The 24,995-nt window shown below is 39.4% G+C and overlaps 4 protein-coding genes across 4 annotated transcripts in view; 1 reads left to right on the forward strand and 3 right to left on the reverse strand.

Moving 5' to 3' along the window:
- Positions 1–6,840, reverse strand: part of LOC107739981 (solute carrier family 12 member 1-like) — a 13,702-nt gene extending 6,862 nt beyond the window's left edge. The window contains exons 1-13 of the mRNA XM_016552254.1: positions 6,598–6,840; positions 5,410–5,553; positions 5,254–5,329; positions 3,108–3,203; positions 2,898–3,031; positions 2,712–2,822; positions 2,527–2,638; positions 2,067–2,086; positions 939–1,023; positions 707–858; positions 498–605; positions 239–362; positions 65–166 (exon numbers count right to left, since the gene is read on the reverse strand). Of these exons, the coding sequence (XP_016407740.1) occupies positions 65–166; positions 239–362; positions 498–605; positions 707–858; positions 939–1,023; positions 2,067–2,086; positions 2,527–2,638; positions 2,712–2,822; positions 2,898–3,031; positions 3,108–3,203; positions 5,254–5,329; positions 5,410–5,553; positions 6,598–6,840 (1,507 nt within the window). The remainder of the gene's footprint in view (positions 1–64; positions 167–238; positions 363–497; positions 606–706; positions 859–938; positions 1,024–2,066; positions 2,087–2,526; positions 2,639–2,711; positions 2,823–2,897; positions 3,032–3,107; positions 3,204–5,253; positions 5,330–5,409; positions 5,554–6,597) is intronic.
- A 4,026-nt stretch (positions 6,841–10,866) lies between these two features.
- Positions 10,867–11,229, reverse strand: ctxn2 (cortexin 2). Its single transcript, XM_016552180.1, has one exon. It carries the CDS (start codon positions 11,227–11,229, stop codon positions 10,984–10,986), a length of 246 nt encoding a protein of 81 aa, XP_016407666.1. The 3' UTR covers positions 10,867–10,983.
- Positions 11,230–12,217: 988 nt separating this feature from the next.
- The window catches only part of LOC107739991 (myelin expression factor 2-like), a 13,575-nt gene continuing 797 nt past the window's right edge, over positions 12,218–24,995 (forward strand). The window contains exons 1-15 of the mRNA XM_016552265.1: positions 12,218–12,406; positions 13,756–13,934; positions 14,366–14,418; positions 14,982–14,989; positions 15,867–15,960; positions 16,025–16,195; positions 19,101–19,254; positions 21,251–21,300; positions 21,389–21,449; positions 21,535–21,633; positions 22,064–22,105; positions 22,200–22,280; positions 23,307–23,402; positions 23,940–23,996; positions 24,927–24,989. Coding sequence (XP_016407751.1) covers positions 12,282–12,406; positions 13,756–13,934; positions 14,366–14,418; positions 14,982–14,989; positions 15,867–15,960; positions 16,025–16,195; positions 19,101–19,254; positions 21,251–21,300; positions 21,389–21,449; positions 21,535–21,633; positions 22,064–22,105; positions 22,200–22,280; positions 23,307–23,402; positions 23,940–23,996; positions 24,927–24,989 — 1,333 coding nt within the window. The 5' untranslated portion in view covers positions 12,218–12,281. The remainder of the gene's footprint in view (positions 12,407–13,755; positions 13,935–14,365; positions 14,419–14,981; positions 14,990–15,866; positions 15,961–16,024; positions 16,196–19,100; positions 19,255–21,250; positions 21,301–21,388; positions 21,450–21,534; positions 21,634–22,063; positions 22,106–22,199; positions 22,281–23,306; positions 23,403–23,939; positions 23,997–24,926; positions 24,990–24,995) is intronic.
- The window catches only part of slc24a5 (solute carrier family 24 member 5), a 21,041-nt gene continuing 15,819 nt past the window's right edge, over positions 19,774–24,995 (reverse strand). Inside the window, exon 10 of the mRNA XM_016552170.1 lies at positions 19,774–19,792. The gene's annotated coding sequence lies outside the window, so the exon portion shown is untranslated. The remainder of the gene's footprint in view (positions 19,793–24,995) is intronic.

Genomic DNA, 24,995 nt, shown 5'->3' on the forward strand with positions numbered 1-24,995 from the left:
TGTGTGTGTGTGTGTGTGTGTGTGTGTGTGTGTGTGTGTGTGTGTCTAAAAGTCTAGACAGGACCTGGGGATTTGGCGTATGACGCGTGGAAGCAGGAAAAGTTGATGAGGGCGTATGAAGCCAGGAAGAAGTTGGAGATGATGGGAGCGATGGTGTTGAGCTGAGCTGAGACACAAACAACCGCTGTTACATGATCACATCTGTCTCATGAAATCAGTCAATCACTGTTATATTTACCGATGAGGATGAATGCTACAGCGATGAAGAAGGTCAGGATGTATCCTCTGATTGGCTCGTTGTTTTTCCCGTGACCTTTGGCGAAGAACTTGAGCGCCTTGTAGATGTTGTCCTTGCATAGAGCCTGTGGACGGATTCACTTTTAAGAGCTTCTTTACAATGTACTGCCGTCTTTTATTGTATTTTAAGATTGTCCTATAAACGTCTAAAGCTGATTAGATATTTATTGGGTTTAAATGGTGTGCGTGTGAACTCTGACCTGGAAGACTTTGGGCGCGCTCACTAGAGACGCAAGAGCTGAGGAGAGCGTGGCCGAGAACGTTCCCGCCGTGATGAGAGGTCCGAACCCAGATACTAGAGTCATTACCTGCACACAAACACACAAGAGAGAATCATTTCAAACTCAATTATTTCCATGAGTTTCAGCCATGCACTGGATTTCAGGTCACGTATGTTCAAGACTCCCACCTGGAAGTTGTTCATGAGGCCGTAGTTGCATTTGGTGGTTTGGCAGATTGAGAAGTCGTAGCCCAGATCACAGGCCGAGGAGAAGTTGCAGCTCAAACCCGGTTGGATAGTGTCGTTGCGGTTCCCTGTCGCGTCTCGAACGACCGTCACAGCTGCAGAGAATCAGCACAGTCTTTCTGTTAGACATCCAGACTGAGACTAGAGTAATTTCAAGTGTGCGTTCAGGACTCACAAACAACCAGCGCGATGCCCAAATACGTAACTCCTGTGATAAAGATGGCCAGCAGCGTTCCTTTGGGAAGAGCTGCCTGAGGGTCCTGAAAAACCAGAGGCGTTCAGTGTTGTGGGTAACGCACTACAAGTAACGCGAGTTACGTAATCAGATTACTTTTTCAAGTAACTAGTGAAGTAACGCATTACTTTTTAATTTACAAGAGAATATCTGAGATACTTTTTCAAATAAGTAACGCAAGTTACTTTGTTTCCAATTTATTGATTGACAGCTCTGGTGTTGCCATGGTGACAGAAATCAGAAGATATTACTGTAGTTCTAAAATAAATATGAATATGCATTAATTCATCACTCACAAAAAAACAAAAAACACAGATTCAGTATTCCTCAAAATGCAACTCAGAATATGACGCAAACCTGCAATAATTAAATGTTAAACAACACAAATATCCTTTCCGGAAGAAAGTTTTCCTTCGCGATGGATTCTGTTTTAGACAGAGATGAGATGTGTTCGACACGGCAGGATTTCATTTTCAGGACTTACTACTGACACTGACTTCATGAATATCTGCCAGTGTTCACGTCATCAGTCATCACTGTTACATTCACATTTAGTCATTTAGCAGACGCGTTTATCCAAATGAGGACAATGGAAGCAATCCAAACCAACAAGAGAGCAATGATATGCAAGTGCGTGCTATAACCTCAGTTAGCATAACGCAGTACATGCAGCAAGGTTGTTGTTTTTAAAATAATATAATAAATAAAAAGAAAACTAGAATAGAAACAGAATAGAGCAAGCTAGTATTAGAGGACTTTTTTTGCTTTTGTTAATTGTATAATAAATAAAAAGAAGACAATAGATAGAATACTAAAAAGATTAGAGAAGCTAGTGTTTTTTTTATATAAAAATAGTATATTTAAAAAAAAACAATTTTTAATAATATTTTAATAGGCTATATAGAATAAAAAATTAAATTCTACCTAAATTTAGAATTTTTTTTTTTTTTTTTTTAAATCAAGCATTCACTGTTTTTGTAGTATTTTTTTCTAAAATGCTTAATGTATTTTCTTAGTTTTCAATTAAAAACGCAAAACATTTAATGCGTTTTGGCCGTTTGGTTACACAACAATGGCATTTCGGAGGCCTGAAAATGATCAAAATAGCGATTTAATCACTCTTATATTGAATTGAGTGGCATGACAGTTTATACTATAAGTCTCGTCAAGCTCCAAAACGTTGGGTTTGGATTAGGGTAAGTCACAATAAATAACTTCAAGGGGCCATTTGTGTTTAAAAAAAGCAGGTAGTGACATGAAAGTAAACGTAAGTCTTGGTGGACTTCTTTTAACTTAATCGCTACGTTTTTAGAACACTGCGTCATGCGTGAAAAACAATGGTAAAGCAGTGCAGTAAAATGCGACCCCTAAGGCTTTAAGCACACATTTAGGATTGCATGTAGAATTTCGAGAATCGAAATATGGGGGGACATTCATGGTCCTGATGCTTTGGGCCTCAGAGGGGTAAGTATGATTATTTATACCTAAAATTTCAGGCACAGATGGCAGTGTTTCTGGTCTGTCTCACCTCGATAGTTAAAGAAGCCTTTGGAACGCTTGTCCTGTGTGGAGGGAATCACTGTTCCCACAAATACATTGGCAATGGCCAGCAGCAGGATCACCAACAGAGCTACCTGAGCCTATAGAGAGAGACAAGGTTCTCAATCTGCTGCCATGCCTACAAACTCAATCCCAGCATGCTCCTGTTCTTACCTTGGCCTCCCACTCCATTCCCGCCACAGTGATGCCCATCAGCAGAACCACTGTTATACAGCCGATGATCCTGATGTCATTCACTGGATCCACTATCAGAGCGTTGCTTTCCTGAACAGAGCAGATAGACGTATTTAGAAGCAGCTGGATTTCAAGGCTGGTTTTATCATTTTTGTGGATCTGTACCTTGAGAAGCTCCACCACAGTTTCAGCAAACCCCACGACATACACGGCCACGGCATTGGCGAACGCAAATATCAGACCGATGGAGCTGCCGAATTCAGGTCCCAAAGTGCGGGAAATCAGATAATATGCTCCACCTAGAGCACAAACACACTCCGTGAGCTCAGATGAAGACCTGATCTAGTTGCTATACTCATGTAAAGTGTGCTTTACCTCCTCGTACCACACCGTTGGTACATATAGCTGACATGGACAGACAGGTGACGCTGGTCACCACAATGCTCAGCAACACAACCACTATCCCCAAACCTGCAACACACCGATGCTTTGACAGGTAACATGAACATATGAGCCCGAATACATCAGATGAGCCATTTCAATAAATAACCACTTAAGTTTCAATCTGTTGTGTTTCACAGAAGAAAGGAACGATGCTATGATGGTGAGTGCATTTTTGGCTGAGTTATTCATTTTTATTTTAGTATTTAAACTAACTCACACTTATAGTCTCACACACACTCAACACCCAGCATGCTTCAGTTCAGTGAGTGTGTTTGTTCAGCGCTATAATGAGATCGTTGAGGAATAAAAGCGCTCAGCGCCTGCAGTCTCTCACACCTCATAAAATGCGTAACTGCAGTGAGCTTCTGATGGCCTGTAATGTGTTTGGCCCGCAGCTCGAGGTGTCTGACTGAAACTGCACTTTCTTAGAAACTCAAACTTCTGAGGCTCCATTAGTTACGCGCCATTAACACCAGCAGTGACCTTCAGCGCCGCTGACCGAGCACAGAGAGACTAACACCTTCTCAGATGTTTCTCCTGAGAACCAGACCGCAGGAATCTCACATCACGCGGGTCTCAAAAAGTCCTCATTCGCCCTTCCACAGATTTAAGCTCTTGAATCAGAGCAGAAAGTCTAGTTTTTTAAAGTCATGGCATTAAATGTTGCATGCACTGCAAAAAAAAGAATGTCTTGTTTTCCAATGCAAATATATAAACGTCTTTAAATTGAGATGCAAATGAACACATGTGACCCTGGAGCACAAAACCAGTCATAAGGGTCAATTTTTTGAAATTGAGATTTATACATCATCTGAAAGCTGAATAAATAAACTTTCCATTGATGTATGGTTTGTTAGGATAGGACAATATTTGAAAATCTGGAATCTGAGGGTGCAAAAAAATCTAAATATTGAGAAAATCATCTTTAAAGTTGTTCAAATGAAGTTCTTAGCAATGCATATTACTAATCAAACATTAAGTTTTGATATATTTATGGTAGGAAACATACAAAATATCTTCATGGAACATGATCTTTACTTAATATCCTAATGATTTTTGGCATAAAAGAAAAATGTATAATTTTGAGCCATGCAATGTATTGTTGGCTGTTGCTACAAATATCCCCCAGCGACTTAACACTGCTTTTGTGCTGCAGGGTCACATATAAAGTCTTGTTTTCTGAGAAATTGAACAAAATTAAGTGAGTTTATGCTTAAAACAAGGACAAAGATATAATATGTTGAAATAAGTTGATCTGCCATTGGCAGATAGTTGTCCTTTATCATAATTACACTTAATTATTAATAGATTTCCCAGAAAACAAGACTTCATTTGTAATTGATTTAAGAATCTTTAGACATCTGCACTGGAAAACGAGACTAAAATACTGAGGAAGAACATTGCTTTAATTTATTCCTTTAATTGGTTTTTAGAAATTCCTTAAATTTATTCAGATGTGTCAAGATACCAAAGTCTGCCATCAGAAGTACAAACCCCAGCGTTTCTCAGCACACTGACCAATCTAAAAGTCAACGTTTGTAGTGTTTGCCTGTGAAAAACGTTCTGGGTGTCTTCTTTACGTCTACTATGAAAACAGTCCCTTGAGTCTCTTCATGTTTCTGCTTTTAGCTTCAGACACTTTCTGTGTGTCAACAACTGACTCATTTCTGTCTATTTCTATTTCAGAAACGTTCATGCTTCAATCTTCAAACAGAACTCTGCGGAGTCTCCAGATGTCTGAAAGAGCCTCTCTGAGTATAAATCTTCCTCTCTCTTTAAAAAATAACAGTTCTTTATTAGCATGAAGAACCTTCAACATCCATGGAACCTTAAAAGGTTCTTTAAAGTGGAAAAAGGTTCTTCTAATTATAAATTTATTTTTATTTTAAGCATGAACCAAAAATGTTTTTTCTATTTTCTTTTAGGACCTTTATTTTGTGGGTTTGTCTGCGCTGAGCTGGGATCAGATTGTGTGTGCGCACGTATGCAGGAATGTAGTTTTCTGTGCTGAATGTAAATGAGCACCTGCTGTGTGTTCAGGGAAGGTTTATGAAGGTCACACAGATGAACATCTCACCTATTCCCGCTTGTCCAAACACCCACGACAGCCGTATGAACAGCATGACACCCCAGATATTCAGCATGCATCTCACCTGCAAACACACCACACGGTCAAACTGCAGCAGAGCGCATATTAAGCGTGCTAGAAAAGTGCTGATGCCACATAACTCACCAGAACTCCTTTGATCCATCCAAACTTCACTATGCCTCCGGCTTCCTTGTCTTCCAGCGGGATGATGGACTCCACATCGCCCAGCGTCGAGGTATCCGCTCCTTCTCTGTCCTCGACCGTACTGGGAATATCAAGGCCTCCATTCTGATGATAAACAGAGAAGTTCAAACAAACTGAAACTGTGCATCTTTCAAAATTATACATGCAGCTTTTATGTCTGCATTCCTGCGTATGACATAAATTATGACATAAGAACTTATACTCGACTAATACATTCCCTCATTTTATTTAATCATGGCCACAATTTGCTAATTTGTTCCGTCTTTTTAATAAGTCGTGACCACGTTGTACTAACTCAATTTACTGTGAGGGAACAAATTAGTAAATCATGGCCACGAATGAAATAAAATCAGGAAATTAATTAGTAAATAGTGAATATATATAATTGATATATATATATAAATAGCCATATTATAAATATTTCCCCTGCATGTCAATATTTCCCAAACATGTAAGGTTTATGAATTTATTGCTCACCATTTAAAAAGGTGATTAAAATAGTGAAAAACAAAAATGGTGGTTAAAATATTCATTTTCTCTTATGCAAATATTTACATTTTGATGTTGCTAAAAAGTCAGTGGACGAGTTACGCGGCAACTACCCAGATGTGACATTTATTAATGATCTCATATGCATAAATGAGTTCTGTGTTCTGTGACTCAAAAGACTTGGATGCCCAGAGAAGATCATTTAAAGAGTGACTTGGCTCGTTACTTTCTTGAACAAATGTATTGGAAACATACACAAATAACTTTCTCCGACATCAGGACTGTGTGCATGCGTGCTTTCTGAATCAGCGCAAACTTTTCAGCCCTTGTTTGCATTAATTACCCTGTTTAAGGCCAGCGGATCAATGCATTAGCCGCAGAAGCTCGTTACTCATGCTTCTCTCTCAGGCTTTCTCATTAGGTTGGTTATTGATCTTTGTCTGCGTCGGGTCACCGTTACGACACCCACTTCTGCAATTAACCTATAATCAGCTCAACAGACTGCCTGTGCTCTAAACACCGAATCATGAATCGTGTGTTTGATTTGTGTTATTAAAATATGATGTGGTGCATGGGAAGAACGGATCATCAGTGAGGCTTTTGCTTTCTTGATTATTGTTCTTTTCAGGTGTGACTCACCTTCTGGAAAACTTCGTGCAGCTCCTGTAGGGAAGGTCTGACGACTCTGTGTCCGCTGATGCTCGCCGCATTACGATAAAAGTCAACGTTTGGCACCCGGTCCAGGGTGTTGTGCCCAAAAGCACTGACCACAGACGGCCGCACGGCTCGCCGTTCCCCGTTATTGAACCCGTTTCCGCAGAAAGACGTCTCCTCGTACTGTGGAGGGTCGTCTTTAGATCTCTCGAACCCGGGGTTCTCCATCAGGAGGCTTCAGTGGGTCAAAGAGTACAATAGATTGAGCTCTTCTGAGCTTCCAGACCAGGTCTCTTTCTTTGAGTCTCAGATGCTTGAGAATCAGACCACTGTGAGTTTAGCTGATGTGTTTATGTGTCACTTTATATAGCCGCTGAACAGGTGGAAGCTCATTGGTCCTGATGGGGGTAAATATGTTCTCGCTCCATCAAAGGTGACGCCAATGAAGTGCTTAAAAATTAACAGCATATAAAGACCCTGAGAGGTTATGGATACTGGAGATGCTTTGAGTTTTGCCTGGTTTTATGAGTTGTGATTGTTTGTCAATGCTTGTGTTTAATTGTAACTTGCAGTATCTAAAGAGCGAGTGTTCAGATGGAGGAGATTTCAATTTATTATAACAGCAGATCATACAAACAGAGTCCCGTCATTTGTATAGTATTTGGTATCTGGGTGTGTGATCGACAGGGAATCCACAAACCAAGCAAGTCCAAAGTCCTTTTATAACATCAAATTAACATGAAACATAAGATTCTTGTAAAGATTTCATCGCTTGCTCTTTATGACGCAGAGGTGTATGAGGTGTGATGCCTGGTCATGTGAAGTGTTGCTCTGTTGATGGGGTTAATGTAAAGCCAGCAATAATGGGAACTTGCTCTGGGCGCTTCTGACACATTACTAAAATACTTCCTTATTGCTCTTAAGTTGTATAATGTTTTCACACACCTGTGAAAACCGCAGCCGTCCGGCCGACCTTGGAAAGGTTTCGCTCCAGTGCGATTAATAGGAAAGGTCACCGAAATGAGCGGTAGGTGATGTTGTTCTCTGTCTCTCCTCCAACTGCTTTCAGTTGAAAGTATAGCTAAAACTGGTAGCTAAATGTCACTAGATGACACCATAATGGCAAATTCACTGATCTGTATAAAGATGAATGCTGATCAGTGGGCAAGATGAGAACTTAAGATACGGTTTGTCCAAAAAGTTGCTATATTTGTTCCTAAAGTTTAGAAAAAAAGTCTCAAAAGGGGCAGGGAAGTCGCTAAATCTAGCTACAAAGTAGCTAAATTGGCAACACTGCTCTCCTTTGATTGGCTGGAGGTGATGTGGGCGTGGCCGTGTGACCTCTTGACCTTGAGCCGAGCTGCATTTTAGAGACACTGGATGTGATTTCAGACCGATTATGTGATCTAAATCAGGTTTGACTCCCTCACAGTCGACATCAATTGAGTGTTTTGCTTTTTCTGCCCTTCACGAATCCCCCAGCGCGCCTCCGGTAAAAAGACACAATGTTATCCCTAAACACTACAGGATCGTGCTGAGGCGCAGCGCTCCGTGTGTGTGTGTGAGTGTGTGAGTGGGAGTGTGTGTGTGTGTGTGTGAGGGTGAGTGGGTGTGTGTGTGTGTGTGTGCAGTAGCTAAATTGGCAACACTGCTCTCCTTTGATTGGCTGGAGGTGATGTGGGCGTGGCCGTGTGACCTCTTGACCTTGAGCCGAGCTGCATTTTAGAGACACTGGATGTGATTTCAGACCGATTATGTGATCTAAATCAGGTTTGACTCCCTCACAGTCGACATCAATTGAGTGTTTTGCTTTTTCTGCCCTTCACGAATCCCCCAGCGCGCCTCCGGTAAAAAGACACAATGTTATCCCTAAACACTACAGGATCGTGCTGAGGCGCAGCGCTCCGTGTGTGTGTGTGAGTGTGTGAGTGGGAGTGTGTGTGTGTGTGTGAGTGTTAGAGTGTGTGTGTGTGTGAGTGTGTGAGTGGGAGTGTGTGTGTGAGTGTTAGAGTGTGTGTGTGTGTGTGTGTGTGTGAGTGTGTGAGTGGGAGTGTGTGTGTGAGTGTTAGAGTGTGTGTGTGTGTGTGTGTGTGAGTGAGTGAGTGAGTGAGTGAGTGTGTGCGTGCGAGTGTACCTGGTATTTATCACGTTATGGGGACCAAATGTCCCTACAAGGATAGTAATACTAGTAAATTTTGACCTTGTGGGGACATTTTTGAGGTCCCCATGAGGAAACAAGCTTCTAAATCATACAGAATGAGTTTTTTTGAGAAAGTAAAAATGCACAAAGTTTCCTGTGAGGGGTAGGTTTAGGGGTAGGGTTGGTGTAGGGCAATAGAATATACAGTTTGTACAGTATAAAAACCATTACGCCTATGGAATGTCCCCATAAAACATGGAAACACAACGTGTGTGTGTGTGTGTGTGTGACAGACACAACTTTCTGAAAGCAGTCACCCATCAATATGATTATGAACAGCCATTGCTATGGTTGCAGACACAAGTGGTCAGTTACTATGGACACAGACACCAGCGTAAAGCGGTCACTATGGTTACAGACCATCTCATTCAGGCTGAGAGTAGTGATGCAGATGCGTTTCGCACTGATATTGTCTAAATCCAGCAGCATGTGTAGTCCGGTTTACCCTGATAGTTTGACGATGTGAGGCGACACGTCAGCGCTGCTGTTTTCTGAGATGTGCTGTTTGCTTTCTGAGAAAGAGCCACAAAATACTGATTGACGTTTGCTTTACAGACTATATAAAAGAGCATTTACAACCATTTTACTTGCATATTAAAATGCATTTCTGAGTGCAGTAGGAAACAATGGTGAGGGTGTGAATGCAGATCTGAATGCGAGATTGCAGTGGATTTTGCAGTGTTCGCAAAAGTGGATTTTAGATCCTTCTGAGGAGTATCTCCACATATCCCAGAGGTAATGCATTGTTCATCTATTTTTCAGCTGATAATACTGCTGTAACCTTGATTTTAAATGCTAATCAGCTTAAAATGACTGTGTGTGAGCTACACAGTAATGCATCACTGCACAACACCGAATACATTCATAATGTGCACTGATTAATCATTTACAGTAAGACGTGCAACATGAATATAGAAAGTAAATAGAATGAATTTTGAAGTTTTAGGAAAGAAACGGCAGCACAAGGAAGAGGTCCAGAACTGTTTTATTCCAGCAGATGAACACAGACCATCACGGCGAGGGACATCCCCTCCTCAGCATCAGAGAAACACAAAGTGGTCTTCATCATCTTCATCATCACATGAACCCACCACACACACACACACGGATGCACACAAACACAGATCGTCCTGTGAGAGATACGCTACCGTCGCTAAATGAAGGCACGGAAATCCAGTAAGGCAGATTCACAGCACTACAACACTGGAGATGAGCTACGCTTTCATTGGTGCATCACTCGCATCCAGCTGGCATCTTTCTGCTGTTGTCATGGTGACACACCCTTCCTCTGTCACTCAAACAAACACGGAGGTGGCAGGATGTGTCACAATTTCAGACATGTCCTGCAGAGTCTCTGTGTGCAGATGTTTTCATAGGCAGTAAGTGAAGAGAAACGATTTGCTAGAATAACAGACAGGGGTCTACAGAGACGTTTGCACTGCTATAAGACTTCACAGCTTCATAGTTCTCAGAAACAGCAGGTTATTTTAGTGCGATTGGCTTCGGAGACCCAGATGACGGTAAACAGGAGAGAAACGTACTCTACGCAAGTGTGCGAATGCTTGGCCGGCGCATTGCATATGTACTTCATTACTAAACGGGGTGGAAGCTAGACGGACAGCATGAATGAAAGGGACAAATTGCCCTGTTTACATCCTAGCGTTGTCTTGCACGTGTGCCATCTCGGTTCTTTTAATTCAAGTCTTTCTCTACTCTTCCCTGAGATGCCCAGTGGCTAAATGGTGTGACAATGCATTCTAAAAATTGACGTCTGTCCAAGTATGATGCCGTAACAGCAGGCCATGCGTCACGGTGTGTCATTTTAATGAATTCTCACATCCTCCGGGGACACGTTCTTGTGATCCACCGCTGCTATTTTGTGTGTAGGGTTGCAAAACAATTTCTGGAAACTTTCCAAAAGTTTCCAAAAAATCCCTGAAAGTTTCCAAAATCTCTGGAAAGTTTCTGAAATTTTCCAACCCTTTGCATGCATCAAGTAGGCGTCTTTGGCCATTGCATCACCAAACATTGTATATTTATCGGAAGGTGTCAAGTTAAAACATTTAGCATCCTGTGTGCATGCCCCCATACGGTGCAAAGTCTTTATATGATTCAGGGGGCTCTAGAATGAAGCCATGGACTGGGGGTCTGGTGTCTTTGGGAACGTGGTCTCAGGTAAGAGCGTTTTCAAACGTCCCTTTTTCCAGACCCTCCAGTCTGTCGCCCCAGCTGGATGATGGCATGCTACTGTAAGGGTCCAGCAGGATCCGGAAACACCTGACGATCAACAGCCCGAGAAACACCAGCAACATCCCAACGAACGCAAACGCCGTCTTCTGCTCCAGACTCAGAGAATAGGCCATGATGTCACTACCGCTCATGGCCGTCAGGCTGTGGTTATAGTGAACGCTACACATGTTCCCAGGCGAACCTCGTCATCCTGCATGCATTTAGAGATCAGCGCGGATAGATGGACGCCTGTGAAGGTAGGAGATGCTCAGAATTAATTTATGGAATCAATCAGACAACAAGCGCTTCATTAAATTATTAGCATGCACAAGAGAATATTGGGACAGGCATGTTCCACGCAGGAATATTTTGAATCGATGTACACTCTGTGGAGCATGCAAACTTGCCTTTAAATGGTGATGTGCATGAAAATATGGCCAGTGTTATGCAACACACAGGATAGGTGCGAAAGCAGGCTTCCAGGCGAATTAATGCATGCGACTCTTCTGATGTTTTGTTTGCATTTCTAAGGGTAACATGATTTGGGACTATTCATCGCACCAAAAGATAAACTGCAGTGCTTTACAATTATAGGACAGGAAGAGCTAAATAAACTTATCACTGCATCTAAACCAACAACATGCCTGTTAGATCCTGTACCCACTAAATTACTGAAAGAGTTGTTACCTGTAGCAGAAGAACCGCTTCTCAATATTATTAACTCGTCGTTGTCTTTAGGTCAAGTCCCAAAACCATTCAAGCTGGCGGTTATTAAAGGGGTCATATGATGCAATTTCAAGTTTTCCTTTCTCTTTGGAGTGTTACAAGCTGATTGTGCATAGATAAGATCCCTGAAGGAGGCATATAATAGACAAAGAAAGCAACTTGTTGAAAAACTAAGAGATATGGAAATCAATGACATTTCAGTTATGAATATATTTCAGAATGCACAGAAACATCTAAGGGTTTATGATTTTCTTCTAAAATATCTGAGAGATACAGATTTGATTAGAAGAATTTAGTTTATTTTTTTTTATTTTTTTTATTTTATTTTTTATTAGTAGTATATGATATATTCGTTCATCGAGGCCTCACACTCCATCCCAGTAGGTGGCGGAAATGCACCTTAAGCTGGTTTGCCAACCGCCATTAAACACAAAAGAAGAAGAAGAAGAAGTCTCGCGTGTTCTCGCGATAGCTGCGTGAGCGGAGAGACGCGCGCTGGAGAGGAGCAGCAGTGATGGCGGACGCGGAGCCGACGCTGGACCTGACTGACACCAAACATGAGGAATCAGGCGATTCTCCCGCTGACGAAGGAGAAGCGGAGCCCCAGCAGACACAGGAGAACACCAATGGCGTTAAAACGTAACTGGGTGCTCTTTAAAACTCAAATCTCGCATGTGTTGCGTCTGCTACTCGCGTATTGCTAGCGAGGCCTGTGCGCGAGCGCAGCGCTTTCACAGCGCAAAAGAAACGCGTTTATTTTTCTTCATATCAGTTTGTGTTCATAATGCAGGTGTCTGAAGACATTTCCTCTAGTTAGCGCGTATTTTTCTGTCGTTTGTTTGTTTTGTGGCGCTGCGCTCCAATCAGAGCGGTAACCCGTAGCAACCGCCATTGATCAACAGAGCCCGCCCACTTTAGCAGCGGCCGGAAGTATTTTTCCCCGTTTAGTTTTCGTTAAAGATCGTTAAACCATTAACCAAACCGACCAGATGAATCACATCTTTACTAACTTTGCTTCGAAGCAAAAAAAAAAAGTATTTAAAAATGGGACAAAAACACATTCGCGGTGCTTCATATGAGTGGGCGGAGCTAAAGAGCTCGTTTTGAGGTTTTGATTGGTGGAGAGTTCTCTGCTGAATCATGGGTAATGTAGTTTCTCAACTGCAATTCTGCTCTTAACCATGATTATTTAAAAATAAGTTGAAATAAGTTTCAACAACTATCGATTAATAATCTCGAAGCTCACAGTAGGTCTGTTTTTAATGGTTATTATTATTATTAAAAAAAAATTCCCCCATAAAGAAAATGAATGGGTTTTAATTATTATTTCCGGAACCTGACTGTTGCGCTCTTTTTTTGTTTTTAAGAAAGCACTGCTTATAAAAGAAAGTGTTTTATAAAAATATTTTTATAAAGAAAAAATGTTTATGCTTGTAGTGTTTTATTTTTAAAAAATAAATGTTTGTAGTGTTTTATAAAATATACTTTTATAAAGAAAAAAGTTTATACTTGTTTTATACCTAAAAGAAAAATGTTTCTCGTTGTAGTGCTTCGTTTGAAAAAATATAAAGAAAAAAGTTTATGCTTGTAGTGTTTCATTAGAAATATTTTTTATAAAGAAAGTTTATACTTTTGTTTTATAAAAAAAAAGTCATCAAGAAAAATGTTTATCCTTTAAGTGTTTTATGAAAAGAAAAAAAAAAGTTTCTACTTTTCATTAAAAAAAAAATTCTCAGTTTTTTCATTACAAACTTTTTTTGGCAGAACCAAGAGTGAATGAATATATATATATATATATAAAGAAGAACAAAATAGTTGTTTAGAAAATAGTTGTTTCTAAATTGTTGCTTTGATACATTTCCGAGTGTTATTATTATCATGACACTTATTTTTAGGAAGAAGGATGTATATAGTTACATTGCTTTGTACTGTTTGTATGGTTTCTATGTGTTTTCTCACTGTGTTCTCTCTCTTGTGTGTGTTTGCAGCGACGCCGAGGACAAAGAACCCAAAGAGAAGAGCCGAAAGTCGCACCGCTACCATCCCTACAAAGAGCGCCGCAGCGGCTCGGTGGACCAGAAGGCCTCCCACAGGAACCGCGTGTTCATTAGCAATATCCCTTATGATATGAAGTGGCAGGCAATTAAAGATCTAATGCGTGAGAAAGGTAACCCATGCTGCGTCCCGTCCCTCTCTCAGCTTTAGCTCGTATCCGTCTCGATCTAGACGAGCGTGCAACATGAATGTCAGACAGGGGAGTTGAATCTGTTCTGGTGGGAATATATACTGTGTATATATATATATATGGTGGTATTTGCTGTAGTCATCATCATGATGAGTCATCACTGTAGTGTTGAAGGATTGTACAGGTGGGTGGCCTAGTGATTTTTCTACCTGTGTGTGTACAGTAGCATCTTGCATAGAGGAATGAATGTAGCGCTAGGTGTCAGTCGAGGTGCTTTTCGAGGAGCGGGTCTCAGGTGTGTGTGTGTGTGTGTTTCACTGGGCTTTTCTAGCGTTGCACCCAAGGAGACCAGACCCCTGGTGATTTAAATGCCTTGTTCTCTGTGGTATTTTCCCTTTGTATGTCTCATGTAGTTGGTGAGGTTACATACGTGGAACTCTTTAAGGATGGAGAAGGAAAGTCAAGGGTAAGTGTTGGTGACTCTGTGAGGTTTGCAAGGCCTCCGCAGCATCTCTCTCATGTGCTCAGGGCCGGTAGAGCTGATATACTGTCGTAGCTTTGACCTCGGGACGGTGTGTTGATGTGGAGCGCTACAGAAAAAGCCTATTAAGACGATTATTCGGATGTCTTTTAAATCGGTGTTGACCCGTTTGACTGGGGTCCATCTGTCTCTCTCACATCTGATGATTGCTTAGGTGTTTTTGATTTGGATTTAACAGACCTACGAGAGTCATATCTCTGTCAGGTGTCTTTCCTTAAACCCCTTCATCTGTTCCCTTCTCTCTCTCTCTCTCTGTCCCGTAACGACAAGATCCAGTTTCATTTGCCCCGAGTTCATTTGCTCTCATCACTGAAATGCTCCAAACAGCTCGTTAAAGTAGAGTCGTGAGCATGTGCTGTAATCGATCTCTCTGAGGCACTAATGATCAATCAGCTGTTTCTCTTTGAGCTGATGTGGTTCTGATGATGTTCTTTCTTGTCGTTCTCTCTCTCTCCTCCTCCTCGTTCTTCGTGGACTCGCTTCTGCAGGGCTGCGGGTAAGAAACGTTTATATAGAAAAAAGCACGTTTTAATTGATGCATTAATTTGCCAGACACTTGCATCGAGGATTCAAGTCGAAATTATTTATGTTTTCCCAAACATTTAAAAAGGCAATTGGCTGCAAAATAAAGGGACTTAATTGCTTTATAAGCAGTCTTATTAATTATTATTATTATTTTTTTTTTTTTCAAGCATTCAACTTAAAAGTATTATTCATTTAGTATAAAGGAATCACTCTTTCAGTGCTTGGGAAAACATAAATGATGGTCATAAAATAATAATATTTAAATAAAGTAAATATGAATAATTTAATGCATTGGATTGTTGATTGTCACAAATGTATTCAAGTAGAAATTTGTGTTATTTATATTTTCCCAAACATTTAAAAATTTAATCAAATGTGAAATAAATGTACATAAATTGTTTTATTACTAGCAAGAAATAATTTATATAATTTTAATTTAATTATTTTATTTTATTTTATTTTAATAATTTAAATTTAATTTTATAATTTTTTTTACAAGCATTTAAAAAGGTAATCATCTGTGAAATAAAGGTAGTTAAATTGTTTTATAAGCAGTAGGAAATTATTCAGAATTTTTCAAGAATTAAAAACGTAATCAGCTTAATTAAATTTAAATAAAGTAATATTTTAAACCCTAAGTAAATATAAATGAATTAAAACAATGAAATGTTTTGCTTTGTGTATCTGACAGCAGCGTCAAGTGTTCAAGAAGAAGTGATTATTATTAATATTGTTTATATTTTCCAAGCATTAAACAAGTAATCAACTGTAAATTAAAGCCGCTTGAATAGTTTTCTATTAGAAGCAGTACAGATTTAATTGATATAACTGCGGCTCTTCTCTTTCAGCGTGGTTGAGTTCAAAGATGAAGAGTTTGTGAAGAAAGCCATCGAGGTCATGAGCAAACATGATCTGAACGGACGGCCGCTGAACATTAAGGAGGTAAGCGCGTCATTCTGTCTGGCGTGTGTTTGTGCAGACGGTTCCTGACGCGTGTGTGTTTCAGGATCCGGACGGTGAGCATGCGCGGCGCGTCCTGCAGAGATCGGGCCGGATGTACGGAGCGGGCCGAGGGCAAGACATCCCTCCCTCCATCGCCAACAACCCCAACATCCCTCCGGAGATCATCAGCGCGCTGCAGGCCGGACGGCTCGGCACCACCGTGTTCGTCGCCAACGTGAGTAGTGGTCGGCCGATATATCGGCCGATATTTGCCATTTTTCAAATATCGGCATCGGCCGATAAGTTTTCCTGTTTGGCCGATGCGTTTGAGGTGGGACTTTTATTTTGACGGTGCGACTGACTTTTATTTTGACGGCGCGACAGACTTTTATTTTGACGGCGCGAAGAGCGGCAGCATATGACCCCTTTAATTTCACAAACCTTGCAAACTTAGTCGGATCCAGCTGTGAGATCTTGTGAAGTGTGCATGTGACCAAATTATTACGAATTTGTATTACAAATTCATGTAATTTCCACTGTGTGCTGTGTGGAAAATGAGTGTTACCTTGGCTTTATTTGAAAAAATATGATTCCCAATGCACACAAACTTCCCAGAATACTGAGTGCCCTGTTGGTTGCAGTGTTTACTTCCTTTTTAATTGTTTTTATTAAATATTTATTTATTTGTGATATACTTTCTCATCTAAAGTATAAGTATGTTTATTTAACATTAATTTTTTTAATCCATTTCCAAATTATTTCAAATTTCTTAAATATCAATTCAAATAAATAAAATTATATCGGCTTTATATCCTGCTTTCCAAGAGATTGGTCGACCACTAAACGTGAGTCTGAACTGGGTTCTGCCGGTCTCTAAAAAGGCCTTACAAAGTCTTCATTCACTCTTATACAAATTCAGGCCTAAAAAGATCTTAAATCGGAGCAGAAAGTCTTAAATCCATAAAGTCGTGCCATTAAATGTTGCATGAACTGCAAAAAATGAATCTCTTCATCAGTATTTCTGTTCACCCTTAAATCAAGACACATTTCCTGGAATGAAAATGAAGCGAGTTTATGATTAAAACAATAAAAACAAGTCAATGAGTCATGAAAACTCGTTTCCCTTTGAATAAAGTTGATTTTTCTGAGCCCATTTTTCTGATGTTTGTTCTTGTTTTAATCATAAACTCACTTCCTTTTGATCAGTTTCTCAGAAAACAAGACTTCATATTTAATGTCATTAAGCTTCTGTAGTAAATGTAGGGCCCTATTATTTCTGCAATGCGGACGGAATCGTGGGATCCAGTCATAAAAACTGAATTTACTGTATAACGCGGAGCGTCACGGAATTTGTCAAAGTTTGGATGAATAAATTAAAAAAAAAAGGTCATTACACTATATATGGACTAGTATCTGTAAATATTAAGCTGCAAAAAGACTTGAAATATGAATCCTGCATGCACTGAAGCGCATTTGAGTAAAACTATTGTCATATATACACACAGAAGTGTAAAGGTATTCACGGCAACCCGCCAAAATAAAGGTTCGGTCAGAAATATGTGACCTGTGCTGGCAAAAATGAGTCACAATGAGAAATTTTTAAAAACTGAGTTATTTTTATGTTCACATTCTCCATTAAAAGACCTTCAGAATGATGTATGATTTGTTGGAATCGGACGAAATTTTGAGAAAAATAGAGTTAAAAGTTTTCTGAAGGTTCCAAAACAAAATCACCTGCGACGTTGCATCTTTTCCTCCAGTTCTTTTCTTAATAATAATTACTATATTAATAATCACAATATAGCTATTTTTTATTTTATCTTTGTTATTATAAACAAATATAAGAAAAAAACAAATAATGCATTAGCTTTTTCATTTTACATCTAAACAAAAGCATTCAAGTAAGAAAAACAAATAATCAAATGTAAAAATCACTTTAGTGTGTTCATTACAAATAAATTGATTTATTAAAACTACAAAAACAGTTCAATCAAGAGCAGCGAGTGAGTCCCTCTTTTCTTTTATTGTTAGATTAACATTGAGACAGATGGCCGATATATTAAGAGCTACTGTAACACACGGATCTGATATAATGTTACACATCTGATGTTTTTCCTCAAACGTTCACTTAAGACAGAACTGATTATGTTTGCATGAATACTTAAATACTGTAAATCTGTGTATATTTATCGGGATCGCGCGCTTCGGATGACACACAATATTTCACACATATTATTGTGCAGTAGAACGTATGTAATACTACTACTACTACTAATAATAAATTATTACATTTTCATTTTTTTAAGCAATAATCACAATATTTCTCCCATGTTTTAATTTTAATAATTAACCCCCTTTTTTTTGTCCCCCCTATGCATTCGAATAATTAGACATGCTTAAACAGAATTGGGTAACAATGAAACAGAACGTGAGAAAAAAAATTTAACTTTTTATAGGGCCCTAAAAATTTAATTATTTGTTAAACTTTTAATATATTGATGTTAAATTGTATAGGTTTCATGATTTTCATTAATTAGACATGCTTTTTGATTAATAAAATATTAAAAATTTAATTTAACCATTAAAAAAGGAGTCCAGAAAAATTAAAACGGAATTTGGGAAAAAGGATTACATAGGGCCCTATAAATGGATCTGGATTTATGAATCTTTAGACACGTGACCCTGCAGCACAAAAGCAATGTTAAGTCGCTGGGGTATATTTGTAGCAATAGTCAACAATACATTGTATGGGTCAAAATTATAAATTTTTATTTTATGCCAAAAATCATTAGGATATTAAGTAAAGATCATGTTCCATGAAGATATTTTGTAAATCTCCTACCGTAAATATATCAAAACTTAATTTTTGATTAGTAATATGCATTGCTAAGAACTTCATTTGAACAACTTTAAAGATGATTTTCTCAATATTTAGATTTTTTTGCATCCTCAGATTCCAGATTTTCAAATAGTTGTATCTCAGCCAAATATTGTCCTATCCTAACAAACCATACATCAATGGAAAGCTTATTTATTCAGCTTTCAGATGATGCATAAATCTCAATTTCAGAAAATTGACCCTTATGACTGGTTTTGTGCTCCAGGGTCACATATGTTGTTTTGGTCTCTGTTGGCTGCAGCTGGACTTTAAGGTGGGCTGGAAGAAGCTGAAGGAGGTGTTCAGTATGGCTGGGACGGTGAGGAGGGCCGACGTTAAAGAAGACCAAGACGGGAAGAGCCGAGGCATGGGGACCGTCACCTTCGAGCAGCCGCTGGAGGCCGTACAAGCCATCTGTATCCTCTGCGCTCCGAAACCAGTGCATGAGGAAAGTTATCTGATTTAAAGAGTTTTAATGAATGCATATCACCATACTTTCCCCTGCTGATTATTTAGACTAAAGTTTTCTGAAATGTTAAGTGTAAATGTGAGAATGCAAATGAGGCATTATTTAATTAACTATGCACTCATTTCCAGAACATTAATCTGAGCATTGGATAAAAACACTTGTTTGATTTTGTTGCCATATTAGAGTTATCACTCCAGAATTCAGAACATACTGTCAACAGACCGAAAAAACAATCTAAATTTGCACCACGTTTTTAGAAATAAAATGTTGTATAAATCTGTGTCAGTAAAAGACTTCAGAATATAGAGAGGAATAAAGCTGTCTCCACTTCAGCAGCACTTACATACGCCAAAACCTAAAGGTATGAATTAGTTAAAAATCTGCAGATGCAAATAGATAATAAAGCAATAAGCCCCGTGAAGCCGTGGTTTACAGTGAATTTATAACAGTTAAGGGGCGTTGTTAGCTTAGCTGTTATAAATTCACTGTAAACCACGGCTTCACGGGGCTTATTGCTTTATTATCTATTTGCATCTGCAGATTTTTAACTAATTCATACCTTTAGGTTTTGGCGTATGTAAGTGCTGCTGAAGTGGAGACAGCTTTATTCCTCTCTATATTCTGAAGTCTTTTACTGACACAGATTTATACAACATTTTATTTCTAAAAACGTGGTGCAAATTTAGATTGTTTTTTCGGTCTGTTGACAGTATGTTCTGAATTCTGGAGTGATAACTCTAATATGGCAACAAAATCAAACAAGTGTTTTTATCCAATGCTCAGATTAATGTTCTGGAAATGAGTGCATAGTTAATTAAATAATGCCTCATTTGCATTCTCACATTTACACTTAACATTTCAGAAAACTTTAGTCTAAATAATCAGCAGGGGAAAGTATGGTGATATGCATTCATTAAAACTCTTTAAATCAGATAACTTTCCTCATGCACTGGTTTCGGAGCGCAGAGGATACAGATGGCTTGTACGGCCTCCAGCGGCTGCTCGAAGGTGACGGTCCCCATGCCTCGGCTCTTCCCGTCTTGGTCTTCTTTAACGTCGGCCCTCCTCACCGTCCCAGCCATACTGAACACCTCCTTCAGCTTCTTCCAGCCCACCTTAAAGTCCAGCTGCAGCCAACAGAGACCAAAACAACATATGTGACCCTGGAGCACAAAACCAGTCATAAGGGTCAATTTTCTGAAATTGAGATTTATGCATCATCTGAAAGCTGAATAAATAAGCTTTCCATTGATGTATGGTTTGTTAGGATAGGACAATATTTGGCTGAGATACAACTATTTGAAAATCTGGAATCTGAGGATGCAAAAAAATCTAAATATTGAGAAAATCATCTTTAAAGTTGTTCAAATGAAGTTCTTAGCAATGCATATTACTAATCAAAAATTAAGTTTTGATATATTTACGGTAGGAAATTTACAAAATATCTTCATGGAACATGATCTTTACTTAATATCCTAATGATTTTCAAATAAAGTGTAATGATATTAATAAAAACAGTATTCTTCCACCAAACAATGTAGCTCCTCAGAAACAGTTGTGGTTGCAACAAAGTGGTTGCCGAGCAACAGACAAACGTAAACAAAGGTGTATGTTACTTTGTAGAGTAATTTACAACAGCTTCGAACGTGGCTCAGCCAATCAGAATCAAGGACCGGAACTATCCGCTTTATAAAGTGCAATAAAATAAACACTTAAATGTGTATTTTAGATGTTTTCTTTCCACTAGTCTGAAAGCGGATGCGTTATGGAAGCAAAATAGCACAAAGCAGCAAGTGTCTCACCTTAAAAATTAACGATTTTATCCAATTTGTGTGCTGTGGATTTGCAGTCTAGTGTAGTTGTGAGTTTGTGGTTGTAAATGGGTCACTTGTTAGTGTGTACTGCAGTTAGGGTGCTTTGTCTTCCTTCACTCACGCTCACAGCCATGTTCAACAGTCAGATGCTGTTTGACAGACAGATGCACGTGAAAATGGTGAGCCGCTCCAGCGTTTTACACATCCACACATCTTTGTGTGTTTCTGAAGCTCAGATTCATGCATCTGTTCATCTGTTTACTGTAGGATGATAAATCGCTTCCTCCAGATGACTTCAGGCCTGCAGAGAAAGCGCCACAGTTACCCAGTAAGAGCCTTATGCGCTTGTTTTGGGCTGTATATAGATGTGTGTAATTCTCTGTGTGAGTGTGTGTTTATGGTGTGTGCTGCAGGAGGTCTGGGAGGCGTCGGGATGGGTTTGGGTCCCGGCGGTCAGCCAATAAATGCCAACCGTCTCAGTGGAGGGGCCGTCGGCTCCATGGGACCCGGAGGTGTGTTCATGTTTGCATAATTATTCATGCAAATTTTACACTTTACTTTATTTGCATGAATAAAGCATTATTTATTTACATGCAAAATACAGCATTATTTGTTTTGGAATGATGCAGATGAGGCATTGAATCAAGTGTTTTTAATTAATTGGACTGTTCAAATGGATTCATTGCTTGATTCATCAACTCAAATGAATCAAACTGACTGTAGCAGGGTTTTTGCTGCTTAAGCTTTAATCAGATCATCTAATGCTGTTAAGAAGTGGTGGTCATTAAAGTGATTTTTAATGATGATCAAATAAAAAGGTTAAAATCATGATGCTCACGATGTTTGCTCATGTGCATTTATCACCAGTAAGATCACTGAATCTTGAGTGTATCGAACCCTTGCTGGGATTGATGAGTTAACGCAGGGTTGGTTGTTTCTCAGGGATGGATGGGCCGGGATGCAGCAACATGAACCGCATGAGTGGTGAGAATCACTTTCATCTGGAGCAGATACATCCGAGATCATGTGAGGACGCTCATCTGTGTGTGTGCGTGTGTGTGCGTGTGTGTGTGTGTAGGGATGGGCGGAGGCTTCTCTGGGATGGACTGTATGGGTGGAATGGGAGGATTCGGAGGCAGAGACATGGGCCGAATGGGAGGTAAGACATCATTCCATCAGTCTGACAGTCACTAATCTAATCATGGGTAATTCTATAGCATCATTCCTGTCAAATCAACCAAATTCCAGAAACCTCCCCGGCTCCAATTTTTGATTTTGTTCATATTTTTTCTGAAGAAAGACATACATTAATAGTGATGAAAGCCAAAGTATTAAATGTCGTAGATGAATATTTACTGAATAATCCACTGTTTTGTAGAGGAGAGGGTCAAAATGTCCATTTTCACCTGAGATTCGGAGCCAAATTACAGGGGCGTAAAAAAGACTTCAGAAAGATGGCAGCGTCATGTTGTTCTTACACTGAGATTAGTAAACAGTAAACAGTAAAATGACTTTAGCAATCTTTGCTGCGGTATATGATAGTTCACAACAAACTTTTCTTCTGCTATCTTCATTTTTAATGCCGGATATGGCTCATTTCCAGAGATATTGGCATCTCAGTGTGGGTCCAGGAGTAAATGATAAAATTGTTCACATTTTCAGTGGTCAAAAACCAAATGTTCGGTCACTGCATTTAGCTGGAAGTTTTTTCTTTTAGAGAGAAATGTTTGAAGAACAAATAGTGCTGAAACTAAAAATATATCTTGTTTCCCTCTATCAAAACAATTGCATAAAACATACCTGTCTGAGTGATAAAATTGCTCTTTTTCCAAAGTTTGCGCACTTATAATTCAAGAAGTATTAAAGGTATCTCAGTGTAATTGTAGATTCTAGTGGTCAACAAAAGTTTCTTTTGATATGTTCATTTTTAAGGCCGTATATGGCTCATTTCCAGAGATATGAGGACATCAGTGTGGCTTCATGGGTAAATTTTCAATGGTCAAAGAAAGACCAAATGCTAAACCAACATTTTTAGCCAGGTAGCTCTGGTTGAGTTGAGACAGAATGACTGTATAGTGCAGGAAAATAACAGAATCAATTATGTAAACGTAATCGGATATGAGAACGTCAGATTGTGCTGTAAAGCAGCTCTACTGAAGACTGTAATGCTCGTGTTTGTGCACAGATGTGTATCGCTCTGGAATGGCAGGAATGGACAGAGACTTCGGCAGAAGTGACATGGGAATGAATCGCCCCTTTGGAGACTCGTTTGGAGGTCTGGGTGTGTTCTCTTTCTCTGTGTGTGTGTGTCTGTGAGAGAGAGAGGGCATGTGCGTGTGTGTGGAATGACTGTATAGTGCAGGAAAATAACAGAATCAATTATGTAAACGTAATCGGATATGAGAACGTCAGATTGTGCTGTAAAGCAGCTCTACTGAAGACTGTAATGCTCGTGTTTGTGCACAGATGTGTATCGCTCTGGAATGGCAGGAATGGACAGAGACTTCGGCAGAAGTGACATGGGAATGAATCGCCCCTTTGGAGACTGACTCGTTTGTCTGGGTGTGTTCTCTTTCTCTGTGTGTGTGTGTCTGTGAGAGAGAGAGTGCATGTGCGTGTGTGTGTGTGTGAGAGAGAGAGTGCATGTGCGTGTGTGTGAGAGAGAGTGTGTGTGTGTGTGTGTGTGAGTGAGTGTGTGTGTGTGTGTGTGCGAGTGAGTGTGTGTGTGTGTGTGTGAGTGTGCGAGTGAGTGTGTGTGAGCGTGTGTGTGTGTGTGTGTGTGTGAGCTGATGCTGACTCTCTGTTCTCTGTCCATCAGGTGGAGGATATGCAGGAATGGGGAATGCTGGGATGGGACCCATGGGCTCTGGATTAGGTCACACGCAAAATCACATTCATATGCTATTCATTCTGATTTGATGTAAACCCTTTTTAAGGGTTTCTGCGGGTCTTAATTCACTCTTCCATAAATTAAAGCAGAACGTTATAAAGTTATGTTACATGATCTGCTAAAAATCAATCTCTTCCTCAGTATTTCTGTCTCGTTTTCCAGCACAAGTATCTTAACATCCTTAAGATACATTTACTTCATATACAAAATGAACAGATGAAGACTTGAACATTGAAATTGAACATAAAGTTTAAATCTTAAAAAAAAAAAATTATAAAAAAAATATGAAATCTTTTTTTCTAATAAATTTATCAAAATGAAGTGACTTTAGGATAAAAAAGGACAAATATCGGCTCAGTCAAAACCTAATTCAAAGGAAAAACAGGATTTCTTATCTAATCTTGATTTATGAATAGTTAAGCTTTTGTATGTTTGTGTAAAATGAATGAAAATGTAATGGAGATCTGTTGGAAGTTGTATTTTCAGTCTGTGAAGTGTTGCTAATACACAACATTTATCTTTAGAGATCATTCTGACGTATTGTGTTCCATTCAGTTTATTCCTGACATTTCTTTACTTAGTCTTTAAAAAAAGTTTTGGTAACACTTTGCTTGAAGGGGTGTGCATAAGACTGACATGACACCTTCATAATCATGACATGTCATGAATGTGAAGGAGGTTTTATGCATGTTTATGACAACTGTCATTAAGTGTCATTCGCTCAGTTATGTCATTTTTAATGCAAATATGACATTATTTGACCTAACCCTACCCTTACCCCTAACCATAGCCCATAACAAAGACATCTCTCCCTTTACTTTCCTTAACGCTGCAGAAACCCTGAGCAGTTGTTATGACTCCGTCATTGCTCACTGTAATATCTACAGTATGTATATAAATGTGTGTGTGTTTCAGGAGGCGGAGCGATGGTGAATATGGGAATGGACCGCATGAACTCCGGCTTCGACCGGATGGGGGGGAACA

Source organism: Sinocyclocheilus rhinocerous, unplaced genomic scaffold (assembly GCF_001515625.1).
Source record: "Sinocyclocheilus rhinocerous isolate Xijiao unplaced genomic scaffold, SAMN03320098_v1.1 scaffold3689, whole genome shotgun sequence".
In the NCBI taxonomy this organism is placed as follows: domain Eukaryota; kingdom Metazoa; phylum Chordata; class Actinopteri; order Cypriniformes; family Cyprinidae; genus Sinocyclocheilus; species Sinocyclocheilus rhinocerous.